This window comes from Mobula hypostoma, chromosome 13 (genome assembly GCF_963921235.1).
Source record: "Mobula hypostoma chromosome 13, sMobHyp1.1, whole genome shotgun sequence".
NCBI classification, from domain to species: domain Eukaryota; kingdom Metazoa; phylum Chordata; class Chondrichthyes; order Myliobatiformes; family Myliobatidae; genus Mobula; species Mobula hypostoma.
Window position 1 is genome coordinate 52,679,616 of NC_086109.1, and position 16,140 is coordinate 52,695,755.

At 41.6% G+C, this 16,140-nt stretch overlaps 1 protein-coding gene across 4 annotated transcripts in view; it reads left to right on the forward strand.

Annotated features, from left to right (window-relative positions):
• Positions 1 to 16,140, forward strand: part of LOC134355592 (protein unc-13 homolog A-like) — a 1,022,883-nt gene that overhangs the window by 339,027 nt on the left and 667,716 nt on the right. For all 4 annotated transcript variants that reach the window (XM_063065696.1, XM_063065695.1, XM_063065693.1 and 1 more), the window contains one exon: positions 8,149 to 8,212. In XM_063065696.1, the coding sequence (XP_062921766.1) occupies positions 8,149 to 8,212 (64 nt within the window). The remainder of the gene's footprint in view (positions 1 to 8,148; positions 8,213 to 16,140) is intronic.

Consider the following 16,140-nt stretch of genomic DNA (forward strand, 5'->3'; position numbering starts at 1 on the left):
TTCTCCCTAGGCCTCCTGTCCCATAATCCTCTCATATCCCTTTTGCCAATCAACTGTCCAGCTCTTGGCTCCATCCCTCCCCCTCCTGTCTTCTCCTATCATTTTGGATCTCCCCCTCCCTTTCCCACTTTCAAATCTCTTACTAACTCTTCTTTCAGTTAGTCCCGACGAAGGGTCTCGGCCTGAAACGGCGACTGTACTTCTTCCTGTAGATGCTGTCTGGCCTGCTGCGTTCACCAGCAATTTTTATGCATGTTGCTTGAATTTCCAGCATCTGCAGATTTCCTCATGTTTGTGTTCCCTACACCTGTTACTTTTAGCTTTTATTCTGACAGGCACAGCCACCCCTTGCACTCTCAGAATTTCACGTTTGAAGGCCTCCCACCTACCAAGTACATTTTTGCCAGAAAACAGCCTGTCCTAAGCCAGACTTGCCAGATACTTCCTGATAGCATAAAAACTAGCCTTTCTCTAATTTAGATTCTCAACCCACAGACCAGAGCTATCTTTTTGTGTATTTACCTTGAAACTAATTGCATTGTAATCACTAGATACAAAGTGTTCCCCTACACCAACTTCTCTCACCTGCCTTTTCTCATTCTCTAATAGCAGTCCTTTGACAGTGTGGGAGTCCCAGTCAATATGTTAAAATCACGTACTATAACACATTATGTTTCTTGCAACAGACTGCTACCTCTCTACAAATTTGTTCCTCTAAATCTCTCAGATGTTTGAGTGGTGTAATAAAGCCCCATTAATGTGCTCATAACTTTCTTACTTCTCAGTTCCACCCATTACGCCTCACAACGCGAGTTCTCCAGTCTATCCTGACTGAGTACTGTCATGACATTTTTCCTTGGCTAGTAACACCACCCTTCCTCTTTTAATCCTTCTTGCTCTGTCGCGTCTGAAACAACAGAACCCCAGAGTATTGAGCTGCCAGCCCTACTTCTCCAGCAAAGAAGTCTCACTAGTGGCTACAAATTATAATTTCAGATGTTGATCCATGTTCTGAGATCATCTGCCTTTCCTACTATACTTCTTGCATTGAAATATACACAGCTGAGGACATTAATCACCCCTTGCTCAACCTTTTGATCCTTGACTTTGCCTGAGGTCTTAACAGCATTCGTCTCCACAACTCCTCCACTATTCTGCCTATCCCCCTGCAACTCTAGTTTAAACCCCACTGTACAGCACTGGCAAACCTTCCCTCTAGGATAGTTGTCCCCTTCCAGTTCATGTGCAAGCAGAGTCCTCTGTACAGGCCCCACATTCCCTGGAAGAAAGCCCAATTATCCAAAAATCTTATGCCCTCCTTTCTACACCACCTCCTTAGCCACATGGTAAACTGCATAATCTTCCTATTTCTGGCCTCACGAGCACATTGCATGGGTAGCAAGTCTGAGATCACAGTCATGGAGATCCTACCCCTTAACTTAGCAGCTATTTCCCTGAGCCCACTTCATAGAACTGCATCACTCTTCTTTCTTATGTCTTTTGTACGTACATGGACAATGACCTCTGGCTGTTCACCCTCTCTGTTAAGAATGCTGAGGACTCATCCTGAAATGTCCTGGATGTGGCATTCAGGAGACAACATACCATCTGGGAATTTTGTTCTCATCCACAGAACCTCCTTTCTGTTCTCCTAACTAGCAAATCCCCTTTCACTACAGCTCACCTCTTCTCCCCCATTTTCTTCTGAGTTACAGTCACACTCGGGGCCAGAGTCCTGACTGCCGTGACTTTCCCCTGCTAGGTCTCCCGGCACCCCGAACAGTGACCGAAGTGTTATTGAAGGTGATGGTTGCAAGGGTGCACTGCACTGGCTGTTTAACCCCTTTCCCCATCCTGCCTGTCACCACATGTCCTGCACCTTAGATGTAACTACTACTCTATGTGTCCGAACTATCACCCCCTTAGCCTCCAGAATGGTCCGGAGTTCATCCGGTTCAAGCTCCAACTCCTTAACGCGGAGCGTTAGAAGTGCAGCTGGATGCACTTGCAGGTGTAGCCATAAAACTCCAGTTCTAAAGCTATTTGCTTACTTTTATTGCATCACTCTGTGCATTGGGTGTTTGATGGTCTTTTTTAATGGGTTCTTTTGGAATTCCTTTGTTTTGTGGCTGCCTGTAAGGAGATGCATCTCAGGATTGTATAATGTATACATACTTCTATAACACATGTACTTTCAACTTGAACTTTAAATATATACTCTGTGATACTTTATAACATAAATAGTTTTTAAAATTATTTCACATGTAACATAAATACCACAATTTTTCCCCTAAATTTTCAGATATAATGATTATAAACGTGTGATTTATAATCAAAGGGGGGATTGTTGGATCCAACTGTAATTTTAATTGTCATTTTCTTTACAGTTTCAACTATCAATTATCCGCTTGTATTTTAAGTAGCCTTTATATACATAGCACTTCAATATGTATAATATGCACAAAGTATAATTCTGGAAGCTTTGTGCTGCAGTATAGAATAAGTATTTTTTCATTGGTTGTCACTTATTTGTGCAATTTCTTTTGCGTATAAAATACACTTCTCATGCTCTTAAACTTTCCAATGATTTTAAGTTCCCTGGCCCCCACCGCTTTACTTTCACCATGGATGTCCAGTCCTTATATACTTCCATCCCCCAACAGGAAGGTCTCAAAGCTCTCCGCTTCTTTTTGGATTCCAGACCTAACCAGTTCCCCTCTACCACCACTCTCCTCCATCTAGTGGAATTAGTCCTTACTCTTAATAATTTCTCCTTTGGCTCCTCCCACTTCCTCCAAACTAAAGGTGTAGCTATGGGCACCTGTATGGGTCCTAACTATGCCTGCCTTTTTGTTGGCTTTGTGGAACAATCTATGTTCCGTACCTATTCTGGTATCTGTCCCCCACTTTTCCTTCGCTACATCGACAACTGCATTGGTGCTGCTTCCTGCACGCATGCTGAGCTCGTTGACTTTATTAACTTTGCCTCCAACTTTCACCCTGCCCTCAAGTTTACCTGGTCCATTTCGGACACCTCTCTCCCCTTTCTAGATCTTTCTGTTTCTATCTCTGGAGACAGATGTTTACTCTAAGCTTACTGACTCTCACAGCTATCTGGACTATTCCTCTTCTCACCCTGTCTCTTGCAAAAATGCCATCCCCTTCTCGCAATTCCTCCGTCTCCACCGCATCTGCTCTCAGGATGAGGCTTTTCATTCCAGGATGAGGGAGATGTCCTCTTTTTTTAAAGAAAGGGGCTTCCCTTCCTCCACCATCAACTCTGCTCTCAAACGCATCTCCCCCATTTCACGCACATCTGCTCTCACTCCATCCTCCCGCCACCCCACTGGGAATAGGGTTCCCCTGGTCCTCACCTACCACCCCACCAGCCTCCGGGCCTAACATATTATTCTCTGTAACTTCCGCCACCTCCAACGGGATCCCACCATGAAGCACATCTTTCCCTCACCCCCCCTCTGCTTTCTGCAGGGATCACTCCCTACGCGACTCCCTTGTCCATTCGTCCTCCCCATCCCTCCCCACTGATCTCCCTCCTGGCACTTATCCTTGTAAGCGGAACAAGTGCGACACATGCCCTTACACTTCCTCCCTTACCCCCATTCAGGGCCCCAGACAGTCCTTCCAGGTGAGGCGACAAGAGTCGGCTGGGGTGATATACTGTGTCCGGTGCTCCCGATGCGGCTTTCTGTATATTGGTGAGACCCGACGCAGACTGGGAGACCACTTTGCTGAACACCTACGCTCTGTCCGCCAGAGAAAGCAGTATCGCCCAGTGGCCACACATTTTAATTCCACGTCCCATTCCCATTCTGACATGTCTATCCACGGCCTCCTCTACTGTAAAGATGAAGCCACACTCAGGCTGGAGGAACAACACCTTATATTCCATCTGGGTAGCCTCCAATCTGATGGCATGAACATTGACTTCTCTAACTTCTGCTAATGCCCCACCTCCCCCTCATACCCCATCCGTTATTTATTTTTTCTCTCTTTTTCTCTCTCCTTTTTCTCCCTCTGTCCCTCTGACTATACCCCTTGCCCATCCTCTGGGTTCCCCTCGCCCCCCTGTCTTTCTCCCTGGGCCTCCTGTCTCATGATCCTCTCATATCCCCTTTGCCAATCACCTGTCCGGCTCTTGGCTCCATCCCTCCCCCTTCTGTCTTCTCCTATCATTTTGGATCTCCCCCTCCCCTTCCCACTTTCAAATCTCTTACTAACTCTTCCTTTAGTTAGTCCTGACGAAGGGTCTCAGCCTGAAACGTCGACTGTGCCTCTTCCTAGAGATGCTGCCTGGCCTGCTGCGTTCACCAGCAACTTTGATGTGTGTAAGCTGTTTTATGTTTGGCACCATCGTTAGATCCTTTCTTCAAGTGTAAGACCCCCTGTCACAGTTCTGTTTCTGCTCTTTCTGGTTCTATCAACTCTTAAAACAATTTGTAAGGATACAAGTTGTGTGCCTTGCTCCTGAGTTCTTAAAGAACCTTGGATTTAAACACCAGAATCCAACAGTACAGTCAGTACCTTGCTGAGAAAGGGATGATATAACATTTGTTCTCAAATAATAATCATGTCTTTAGGTTATGCAATACTGTATATGCTTTAAACAGAACTGCATTTCATTACCCAGATTTAAACCGTGAATACAAATTCATCGAATTTAGAGCATAGGACCGTAAAACATAGGAGCAGAAACAGGCCATTTGGTCCATTGAGTCTGCTCCGCTATTCAATCATGGCTGATTTTTTTTCCCCCTCCTTAGCCCCACTCCCTGGCCTTTTCCCCATAACCTTTGATGCCATGTCCAATCAATCTCTGCCTTAAGTACACCCAGTGACCTGGCCTCCACAACTGCCTGCGGTAAATAATTTCACAAATTCACCATTCTCTGGCGAAAGAAATGTGTCTGCATCTCTTTTTCAATTGGACACTCCTCTATCCTGAGGTTGTGCCCTCTTCTCGTAGACTCCCTCACCATGGGAAACATCTTTTCCACATCTACTCTTGTCTAGGCCTTTCAACATTTTTCTTCTAAATTCCTGCGAGTGCAGAACCAGAGCAATCAAATGTTCCTCATATAATAACCCTTTCGTTTCTCCCCGTCTAGAAAATAGTCTGCACGTTTATTTCTACCACCTAAGTCCATGACCATGCATCTTCCAACATTGTATGTCATTTGCCACTTTCTTGCCTATTTTTCTAATCTGTCTAAGTCCTTCTGCAGCTTACCTATTTCCTCAACACTACCTGCCCCTCCACTAATCTTCATATCATTTGCAATTTTAGCAACAAAGCCATCTATTCCATCATCTAAATCATTGATATACAGCATAAAAGAAGCGTCTCAACACTGACTCATGCGGAACACCACTAGTCACTGTCAGCCAACCAGAAAAGCATCCTTTTATTCCCACTCGTTGTCTCCTAACAATCAATCAATACTCTTACTGTGCCAGTAACTTCCCTGTAAAACCATGGGCTCTTAACTTGGTAAGCAGCCTCATGTGTGGCTGCTTGTCAAAGGCCTTCTGAAAGTCCAAATATACAACATCCACTGCATCCCCTTTATCTATCCTACTTGTAATCTCCGCAAAGAATTCCAATAGGTTTGTCAGGCAAGATTTTCCCTTAAGGGAATCCATACTGACTTTGTCCTATCTTGTCCTGTGCCGTCAAGTACTCCATAAAGTCATCCTTAAGAATTGACTCCAACATCTTCCCAATCACTGAGGTCAGACTAACTGGTCTATAATTTCCTTTCTGCTGCCTTCCTCCTTTCTTAAAGAGTGGAGTGACATTTGCTGTTTTCAAGTCCTCTGGCACCATGCCAGAATCCAATAATTTTTGAAACATAATTCCTAATGCCTCCACAAACTCTACCGGTATCTCTTTCAGAACCCTAGGGTGCGGTTCATCTAGTCTGGGTGACTTATGTACCCTTATGTCTTTTAGCTTTTTGAGCACCTTCTCCCCTGTAATTGTAACTGCATTCACTACTCTTCTCTCACACCCTTCTACACCTGGTATTTCTTTTGCAGTCACTTCTGCCAAATATTTACAAATCTTTTTGAAATTATTTCCCTTGCTCTAAAGCTTCTTTATTGTTATGGAACTGGTGACTACCAAAGCTTGCTCTTACCTGACTTTAATTTTAGACCTATCAGTCATGCCCTTTTATGCTCAAATAGGTAGAATAAAAGTTGGATGATCAGCCATGATCACAATAAATGGCGGTGCAGGCTCGAAGGGCCGAATGGCCTACTCCTGCACCTATTTTCTATGTTTCTAAAAATATTTTTGCTAAGATCTTGGGATTTGATCATCTGATTCCTTTATTCAAGAAAGGGAGTAGAGATAGCCCAGGAAATTATAGACCAGTGAGTCTTGCTTCAGTGGTTGGTAAGTTGATGGAGAAAAACCTGAGAGGCAGGATTTATGAACATTTGGAGAGGTATAATATGATTAGGAATAGTCAGCATGGCTTTGTCAAGGGCAGGACATGCCTTACAAGCCTGATTGAATTTTTTGAGGATGTGACAAAACACATTGAGGAAGGAAGAGCGGTAGATGTAGTGTATAAGGATTTCAGCAAGGCATTTGATAAGGTACCCCGTACAAGGCTTATTGAGAAAGTAAGGAGGCATGGGATCCAAGGGGACATTGGTTTGTGGATCCAGAACTGGCTTCCCACAGAAGGCAAAGAGTGGTTGTAGACGAGTCATATTCTGCACCTGATCAGGACGTGGAGGGAAATGTTAGTAAGTTTGCTGATGACACAAAGGTTGGGGTGTTGTGGATGCTCTGGAGGGCTGTCAGAGGTTACAAAGTGACATCGATAGGATGCAAAACTGGGCTGAGAAGTGGCAGATGGAGTTCAACTCATAAGTGTGAAGTGGTTCATTTTGGTAGGTCAAATATGATGGCAGAATATAGTATTAATGGTAAGACTCTTGGCAGTGTGGAGGATCAGAGGGATCTTGTGGTCCAAGTCCACAGGACGCTTAAAGCAGCTGCGCAGGTTGACTCTGTGGTTCAGAAGGCGTATGGTATATTGGCCTTTATCAATCATGGAATTGAATTTAGGAGCTGAGAGGTAATGTTGCAGCTTTATAGGACCCTGGTCAGACTCCACTTTGAGTACTGTGCTCAGTTCTGGTCGCCTGACTACAAGAAGGATGTGGAAGCCATAGAAAAGGTGCAGAGGAGATATACAAAGATGTTGCCTGGATTGGGGAGCATGCCGTATGAGAATAGGTTGAGTGAACTCAGCCTTTTCTCCTTGGAGCGACAGAGGACGAGAGGTGACCTGATAGAGGTGTATAAGGTGGTGAGAGACATTGATCGTGTGGGTAGTCAGGGGCTTTTTCCCAGGGCTGAAATGGTTCCCACAAGAGGACACAGGTTTAAGGTGCTGGGGAGTAGATACAGAGGAGATGTCAGGGGTAAGTTTTTTACTCAGAGAGTGGTGAGTGCATGGAATGACTGCCGGCAACGGTGGTGGAGGTGGATATGATAGGGTCTTTTAAGAGACTTTTGGATTGGTGCATGGAGCTTAGAAAAATAGAGGGCTATAGGTAACCCTAGTAATTTCTAAGGTAGGGACATGTTCGGCACAACTTTGTGGGCTGAAGGGCCACTATTGTGCTGTAGGTTTTCTATGTTTCTATGAGTAATATTCTCTTATCACATAGAAAGAGGCCTTTCAGCTTATTGAGCCAATACCAAATGTTTTAGCAATTCAATAAATTCCATACACTCACTTACCCTACACAGCCCTATTACTGCACCTTGATTTTCCTCTACCTACCTCTTCCTGGAATAACTTTCAATACTCATTAAGCCTGCAAAACCAGTATACATGATAAACCAGTATACACCTTGAGGGAATCTACATTGTCATGGGTGAGCCTGCAACCTCCACACTGACGGCACCAAAGGTTAGGATCATATTCAAGTCAGCTGATCTGTGATGCAGAAGCATTATCTCCTTAATTGTAGTGATGAATTAGTTTACTAACCAATTATTATCAAGTACACATTATCAGTGTGTTGAATCTCAATATTATGAACATGTTCCTAAAACTACTGAGATTAATTCTCACGACAGAAAAAATTTGATTTTCTTTCAGAAATGAAGAGGTAGTTTGTACCAGAAGTATTTCAAGGTCAAGATGGAGAAAAGTTGTTGAAAAAGTAAGACTCAATCTATTGAAATCTTTTACATTCAGAATATTTGATTATTTTGGAACTTAGGCAGAGTTCACAATCTGTAAACAGTCAGAATGGCAAATTGAAAGTAAGCAATACTTTTTCCTTGATTAGGAATGGAATTTCCATGTTGCATTCAGAAAAAAAATATAGTTAAGTTTTCGATTAAATATTAAAAAGTATGTGTATATTTAATGAAAAAATGAAGTAATATTGTGAAGTTTATGTAAATGTGCAGGATTAGGCTCGGGTGGATTTCTCATCCACAGCTATAATTTTCAATGAGTTTCAGCAGAATGAAGTTGTGGATTTTTCAGGGTGTGTGGATTTCAACTTACTGAAGGTTCATTAAGCTGCTGATTTTGGTGATTTTAAGGAAGTAACTTATAATAGAGTTTCACGGTATTTCATATCCATTCAAAAGGACATTGGGTGGTTTCAAAAACTGATGCCTGACACTCAACAGTGATTTTGTGTTTTGTTAAGTTCAAAATTTAATCCTTAATAATCTTGCAATATGAAACCAGCTTTAAAATATTAATAGCAACATTTTTTTCAAATGTTAAGCATTTCAACTGTAAAAAGTAACTGGTGAGAATTTTAGTTTGTGAACATTGATCAATGGCATCATGATTAACAAGATCAAAATTCAAGTAGTTCCTAGATACAGTGGTGCTAAGTTTGTGAACCCCGTAGAATTTTCTCTATTTCTGCATAAATATGACCTAAAATGTAATCAAATCTTCACATCTTAAAACTAGATAAAGAAAACCCAATTAATTAAATAACACGAGAAAACATTATGTCTGTTCATTTATTTATTGAGAAAATTGATCCAATAGTACACGTATTTTCTGGAAAAAGTATGTGAACCTTTGCTTCCAGTAACTAGTGTGACCCCCTTGTACAGCAATATCTTCAATTAAACGTTTTCAGTAACTGCACATTGGCTTGGAGGAATTTTTGGCCATTCCTCCTTACAAAACTCTGGAACATTGGTGGGTTTCCTTGCGTGAACTGCTTGCTTTAGGTCCTTGCACAACATTTCTATAAGATTAATGTCAGGACTTTGACTCTTGTCTTTCAGATCATTGTCTTGTTGCATTTTCCAATTTATATTAAGCTTCAAGTGACACACTGCTACCCTGACATTCTCCTGTAAAATGTCTTGATATGATTTTGAATTCATTGTTCCCTCAACGGTTGCAAGCTGACCAGGCCCTGAGGCAGCAAAGCAGCCCCAAACCATGATGCTCCTTCCACCATGCTTCACAGTTAGGATGAGATTTTGGTGTTGGTGTGCAGTGCCATTTTTCCTCCAACCATAGTAATGTATATTTCTGCCAAAAAGTTCAACTTTTGTCTCATCTGTCCGTAGAACATTGTTCCAGAAGCATTGTAGAACAGCCAAGTGGTCTTTTGCAAACTTGAGACGTGCAGCAATGTTCTTTTTTGGAGAGCAGTGGTTTCCTCTGTGGGGTCCTTCCATGAACCCCATTCTTGTTCGGTGTTTTTCTTATAGTGGATACATGAACAGAGACGTTAGCAAGTTCTGGAGATTTATGAATGTATTTTGCTGTTACCCTTGGGCTCTTTTTCACCTCCTTCAGCATAACACATTGTGGTCTTGGTGTGATCTTTGTCCACTCTAGGGAGAGTAGGAACAGTACTGAATTTCCTCCATTTGTAGACAGTTTCTCTTACTGTGGGCTGACGAACGCTCAGGTCTTTAGAAATGCTTTTCTAGCCTTTTCCAGCTTCATGCATCTTTACAGTTTTTCTTCTATGGTCCTCTGAAAGTTCTTTTGATCAAGACATGGTGCACATAAACAGATCTTTCTTGAGAAGAGCAGGCTCTGTTAATAACCTGACTTTGTGTGTCTTTTTATAGGGCAGGGCACCTGTACAACCCACACCCCCAATCTCAGCTCATTGATTGGAACACCTTATTCCAAATAGCTTTTGTAGAAGAAATTACCCCAGAGGTTCACATTCCTTTTCTAACAAATACGTAATATTGGAAAGTTTTTCTCAATTAATTAGACTTAGATTAGATTAGATTCAACTTTATTGTCATTGTGCCGAGTACAGATACAAAGCCAATGAAATGCAGTTAGCATCTGACCAGAAATGCAAAGAATAGTGTTATTTACAAAATAACCGCGAATAAAAAGTAAGTGCTACAACACACAAATATTAAAGTACTAAGACAGTACCATATGGGTGCAATACTGCTTAGCGCTGTGATGTGAGGTTCAGCAGGGTCCTGAACAAGGTAAATGAACAAGTATAATATTTTTGTAAACGCAAAAACGAAAAAGTCTGCAGATGCTGGAAATTCAAGCAACACACACGGAATGCTGGTGGAACACAGCAGGCCAGGCGGCATCTATAGGAAAAAGTACAGTCGACGTTGCGGGTCGAGACCCTTTGTCAGGACTAATGGAAAAAAGAGAGAGTAAGAGATTTGAAGGTGGGAGAGGGAGACCTGAAATGAGAGGAGAAGACAGGAGGGGGAAAGCTAAGAGCTGGGAAGTTAATTGGCAAAAGGGATACAAAGCTGAAGAAGGGTGAGTATCATGGGACTGAACGCCTTGGAAAGGGGGAGGGGAACACCAGAGGAAAATGGAGAACAGCTAAGGAGTTATTGTGAGAGGGAAAGAGAGAAAAAAAGGAAAAAAAAAATTAGGGATGGAGTAAGAAGGAGAGGAGGGGCATTAACGGAAGTTAGGGAAATCAGTGTTCATGCCATCAGGTTGGAAGCTACCCAGATGGAATATAAGGTGTTGTTCCTCCAACCTGAGTGTGGCTTTGTCTCAACAGTAGAGGAGGCCATGGATTGACATATCGGAATGGGAATGGGACGTGGAATTAAAATGTGTGTCCACTGGGAGATCCTGCTTCATCTGGCGAACAGAGCATAGGCATTCAGCGAAGCAGTCTCCCGGTCTGCGTTGGGTCTCACAAATATATAGAAGGCCACACCGGGACCACCGAACGCGGTATATCACACCAGCAGACTCACAGGTGAAGTGTCGCCTCACCTGGAAGAACTGTCTGGGGCCCTGAATGGTGGAGAGGGAGGAAGTGTAAGGGCAGGTATACTGTGTCCAGAAAAATATATTCAGCATTTGTATAGAGCATTTTTACTTAAATGTACAGCACAGTGGCTAAGCAGTTTAGCGTCATGCCAATATAGCACGAGTGACCTAGGTTTAATTCCGCTGCTGTCTGTAAGGAATTTGTACACTGTCCCCGTAACTGAATGGTTTCCTCTGAGTGTTCTGGTTTCCGTCCACGTTCCAACGACATACAGGATAGCAGTTTAATTGGTCACATGATGCAATTGCGTGGCACTGGCTCATTTGGCAGGAAAGGCATGTTACCATGCTGTATCTCTAAATAAAAGAGTAAACAGATGAAAAAATTAAAATAAGTGCAGAGAGTGAGGTGCTATTCAAATTTACTAGGAATATTGCAATTGGTTTATTATTAGGATTTTCAGAGTTTTAGTTCAGAAAATTGAAAAGTTTATTTGTTTTCTGATGATGAACCGCCATTCTAATTTATACTACTGAAGGAATTAATTTCATCAATCAATATTAACAATACGTAATTTTTCAGATTACTACAAAATGCAATATTATTTTTGCACAAAAGCTCTATTTAATATACAACTGTATGTTGTGTACGCATGCAATAAAGCAGGCAAGAATATTGAGAAGAGATGTTGCTTATCTTTTGCTTAAAAAAAATAAATTGGATTAGGCCTCAAGATAAATAAAATTTAAAAAGTGATCATGCAAAATAAGCTTTATCTGAAATTTGTATTTAGGTTACATGTTTACAAACTCCTTTTCCAAATGCATATTAATTAAAAATGTTCAATTAAGAGTTATAGCATACAATATTTATGTCATAAAATTATCATTAAATTTTGATAATTTATTTAGCAGTAGTTGACACTAAGATCTTCTTTCTTATTCTTGTTTCATAATGGAAGCAGCCTGTTCCTATGAATGCTTTTTTTTGAGTGGCATTGAATAAATTGTCTTCTTGGGTAGGATGTCATAAATTAATTTTCAAAACCTTCTACAAATTAAAGTGCGATATTTTAAAGATTAAATGCCTGAACTTAAAGGTAAAATTAGATAGTTTAATAAAAGGCAGTTTTTAGCCAAACGTTTTTTTGCTATAATCTGCTATCATTGAACATGGAGGTTTTTTCTACTTGAATCTTTCAATGCAATATTGCTAAATAATACAAAGTTGTAAATATAATATGTTCTCTATCATCTTCTTGTAAAAATCTAAAGAGCATTTTTCCAAAGAAAAACCTAAAATTTAATATGATAATTGAATCCTGGTTGCCATTTACTCCTTATGTTTGCCTTGCCTTTCTTTATATATGATAGGCTTTCGTTGTGCTGCTTTACCTATTTTGATCTTCTCTTTCTTCAAACCAATCTCAAATAGAAGTTGAAAGTTTCTTTATTTTGCAGACTTTGTACTCATATGCTGCTCAATTAAATATAGGGGTTTGCTCAGATACAAATTTTGAATTCTGCATTAAATCATATCATGCTTATTAAATTTAGATCTCGTTGGTTGGCCTTAATAGTGTGTTGCTCACGACAGGGCAAAATGCTTAAATCACCTACTGGGCCAGATTTGTTAGAAACAGCATAAATAATTAAATAGATTTAGATTAGATTTAGATTATGAGGACACACAGTCCTCTTTTATTGTCATTTAGTAATGCATGCTTTAAGAAATGATACAATGTTCCTCCGGTGTGATATCACAGAAACACAAGACAGACCAAGACTGAAAAACTGACAAAAACCACATAATTATAACATATAGTTACAACAGTGCAAGCAATACCATAACTTGATGAAGATCAGACCATGGGCACAGCAAAAAAAAGTCTCTCGAAAGTCCCAAACTCTCACGCAGACGGGAAATATCCACAAAAAATAGCTTTTGTACCATATTTACATGAATTTATTGCAGTTTGCTTAAATATTATATTAAAAGTATTGTACATTATTAATACTCATATAAATATGTTGACATTTAAGTGATAATGGACTAAAAACACGAGTTCAATGTTTACAGTAAATTCATTATCCCGTAAATAAATACCACCATATACTATCCTGATTAGATTATTTTTCTTGCGGGCATTCACAGCAAATACCTGGAAGCACAACAGAATTAATGAAAAATCTCACACAACAACCAATGTGTTAGAGACATAGCAACATAGAAAACCTACAGCACAATACAGGCCCTTCAGCCCACAAAGCTGAGTGGAACATGTCCCTACCTTAGAACTACCAAGGCTTTACCCATAGCCCTCTATTTTTCTAAGCTCCATGTAGCCATTCAGGAGTCTCTTAAAAGACCCCATCGTTTCCGCCTGTACCGCCGGCAGCCCGTTCCATGCACTCACCACTCTCTGCGTAAAAAAAAAACAATTTACCCCTGACATCTCCTCTGTACCTACTTCCAAGCACATTAAAACTATGCCCTCTTGTGGTAGCCATTTCAGACCTGGGAAAAAGCCTCTGACTATCCACATGATCAATGCCTCTCATTATCCTGAATACCTCTATCAGGTCACCTCTCATCCTCCGTCGCTCCAAGGAGAAAAGGCCAAGTTCACTCAACCTATTCTCATAAGGCATGCTCCCCAATCCAGGCAACATCCTTGTAAATCTCCACTGCACCATTTCTATGGTTTCCACGCTCTTCCTGTAGTGAGGGGACCAGAACTGAACACAGTACTCCAAGTGGGGTCTGACCAGGGTCCTATATCTGCAACATTACCTCTCAACTCTTAAACTCAGTCCCACGATTGATAAAGGCCAATGCACCATATGCCTTCTTAACCACAAAGTCAACCTGCCTAGCAGCTTTGAGTATCCTATGGACTCGGACCCCAAGATCTCTCTGATCCTCCACACTGCCAAGAGTCTTACCATTAATACTATATTCTGCCATTATATTTGACCTACCAAAATGAACCACTTCACACTTATTTGGTTTAAACTCCATCTGCCACTTCTCAGCCCAGTTTTGCATCCTATCAGTGTCCCGTTGTATCCTCTGACAACCCTCCACACTATCCACAACTTTGTGTCATCAGCAAATTTACTAACCCATCCCTCCACTTCCTCATCCAGGTCATTTATGAAAATCACAAAGAGTAGGGGTCCCAGAATAGACCCCTGAAGCACACCACTGGTCATCGGCCTCCATGCAGAATATGACCCACGCAGAAGACTCTTCGCCTTCTGTGGGCAAGCTAGTTCTGGATCCACAAAGCTATGTCCCCTTGGATCCCATGCCTCCTTACTTTCTCAATTAGCCTTGCATGGGGTACCTTAGCAAATGCTTTGTGAAAATCCATATACACTATATCTATGGCTCTACCTTCATCAATGTGTTTAGCCACATCCTCAAAAAATTCAATCAGGCTCATAAGGCATGACCTGCTTTTGACAAAGCCATGCTGACTATTCCTAGTCATATTATGCCTCTCCAAATGTTCATAAATCCTGCCTTTCAGGATCTTCTCCATCAACTTACCAACCACTGAAGTCAGGCCTATAATTTCCTGGGCTATCCCTACTCCCTTTCTGAATAAGGGAACAACATCCGCAACCCTCCAATCCTCAACCTCTCCCGTCCTCATTGATGATGCAAAGGTCATTGCCAGAGGCTCAGCAATCTCCTTCCTTGCTTCCCACATTAGCCTGGCGTACATCCCGTCTGGTCCAGGTGACTTAACCAACTTGATGCTTTCCAAAAGCTCCAGCACATCCTCTTCCTTAATATCTACATTCTCGGACTTTTCAGTCCACTGCAAGTCATCCCTACAATCGCCAAGACCCTTTTCCGTAGTGAATACTGATGCAAAGTATCTTTTAAATACCTCTGCTGTTTCCTCCAGTTCCATACACACTTTTCCACTGTCACACTTGATTGGTCCTATTCTCTCGCATTTTATCCTCTTGCTCTTCAGATACTTGTAGAATGCCTTGGGGTTTTCCTTAATCCTGTCCACCGAGGCCTTCTCATGGCCCCTTCTGGCTCTCCTAATTCCATTCTTAATCTCCTTCTTGCTAGCCTTATAATCTTCTAGGTTCCTATCACTACCTAGTTTTTTGAAACTTCTGTAAGCTCTTCTTTTCTTCTTGACTAGAATTATAACAGCTTTTTTACACCATGGATCTTGTATCCTTTCCATGTCTTATTGGAACGTACCTGCTCAGAACCCCACGCAAATATCCCCTGAATATTTGCCACATTTTTTCTGTGTTTCCCTGAGAACATCTGTTTCCAATTTATGCTTCCAAGTTCCTGCCTGATAGCCTCATATTTCCCTTTACTCCAATTAAATGCTTTCGTAACTTGTCTGTTCCTATCCCCCTCCAATGCTATGGTAAAGGAGATAGAGTTGTGATCACTATCTCCAAAATGCTCTCCCACTGTGAGACTTGACACCTGACCAGGTTCATTTCTCAATACCTGACAGGAAACTGCAAATACAAAACAGAGAAAATAATAATAACTGAACAATAAATATAAAGATTATGAGTTGCAGAGTGCTTAGAAGTGGATCCACAGGTTGTAGATTCAGTTCATTGTTGGGTAAGTGAAGTTATCCCCTCTATTTCCAGAGTCTGATGGCTTTGTGGAACTTGAGGCTCCTGCATCCTCTTCCTGATGGCAGCAGCAAGAAGAGGGCATGGCCTGGATAGTAGGGATCATTGATGATGGATGCTGCTTTCCTGCGACAACATTCCTTGTAAACGTCCTCAGTGGTGGGGAGGGCTTTATCTGCGACGGACTGGGCTAGGCTGTATCCACTACTTTTGGTAGGCTTTTCCATTGAAAGGCAT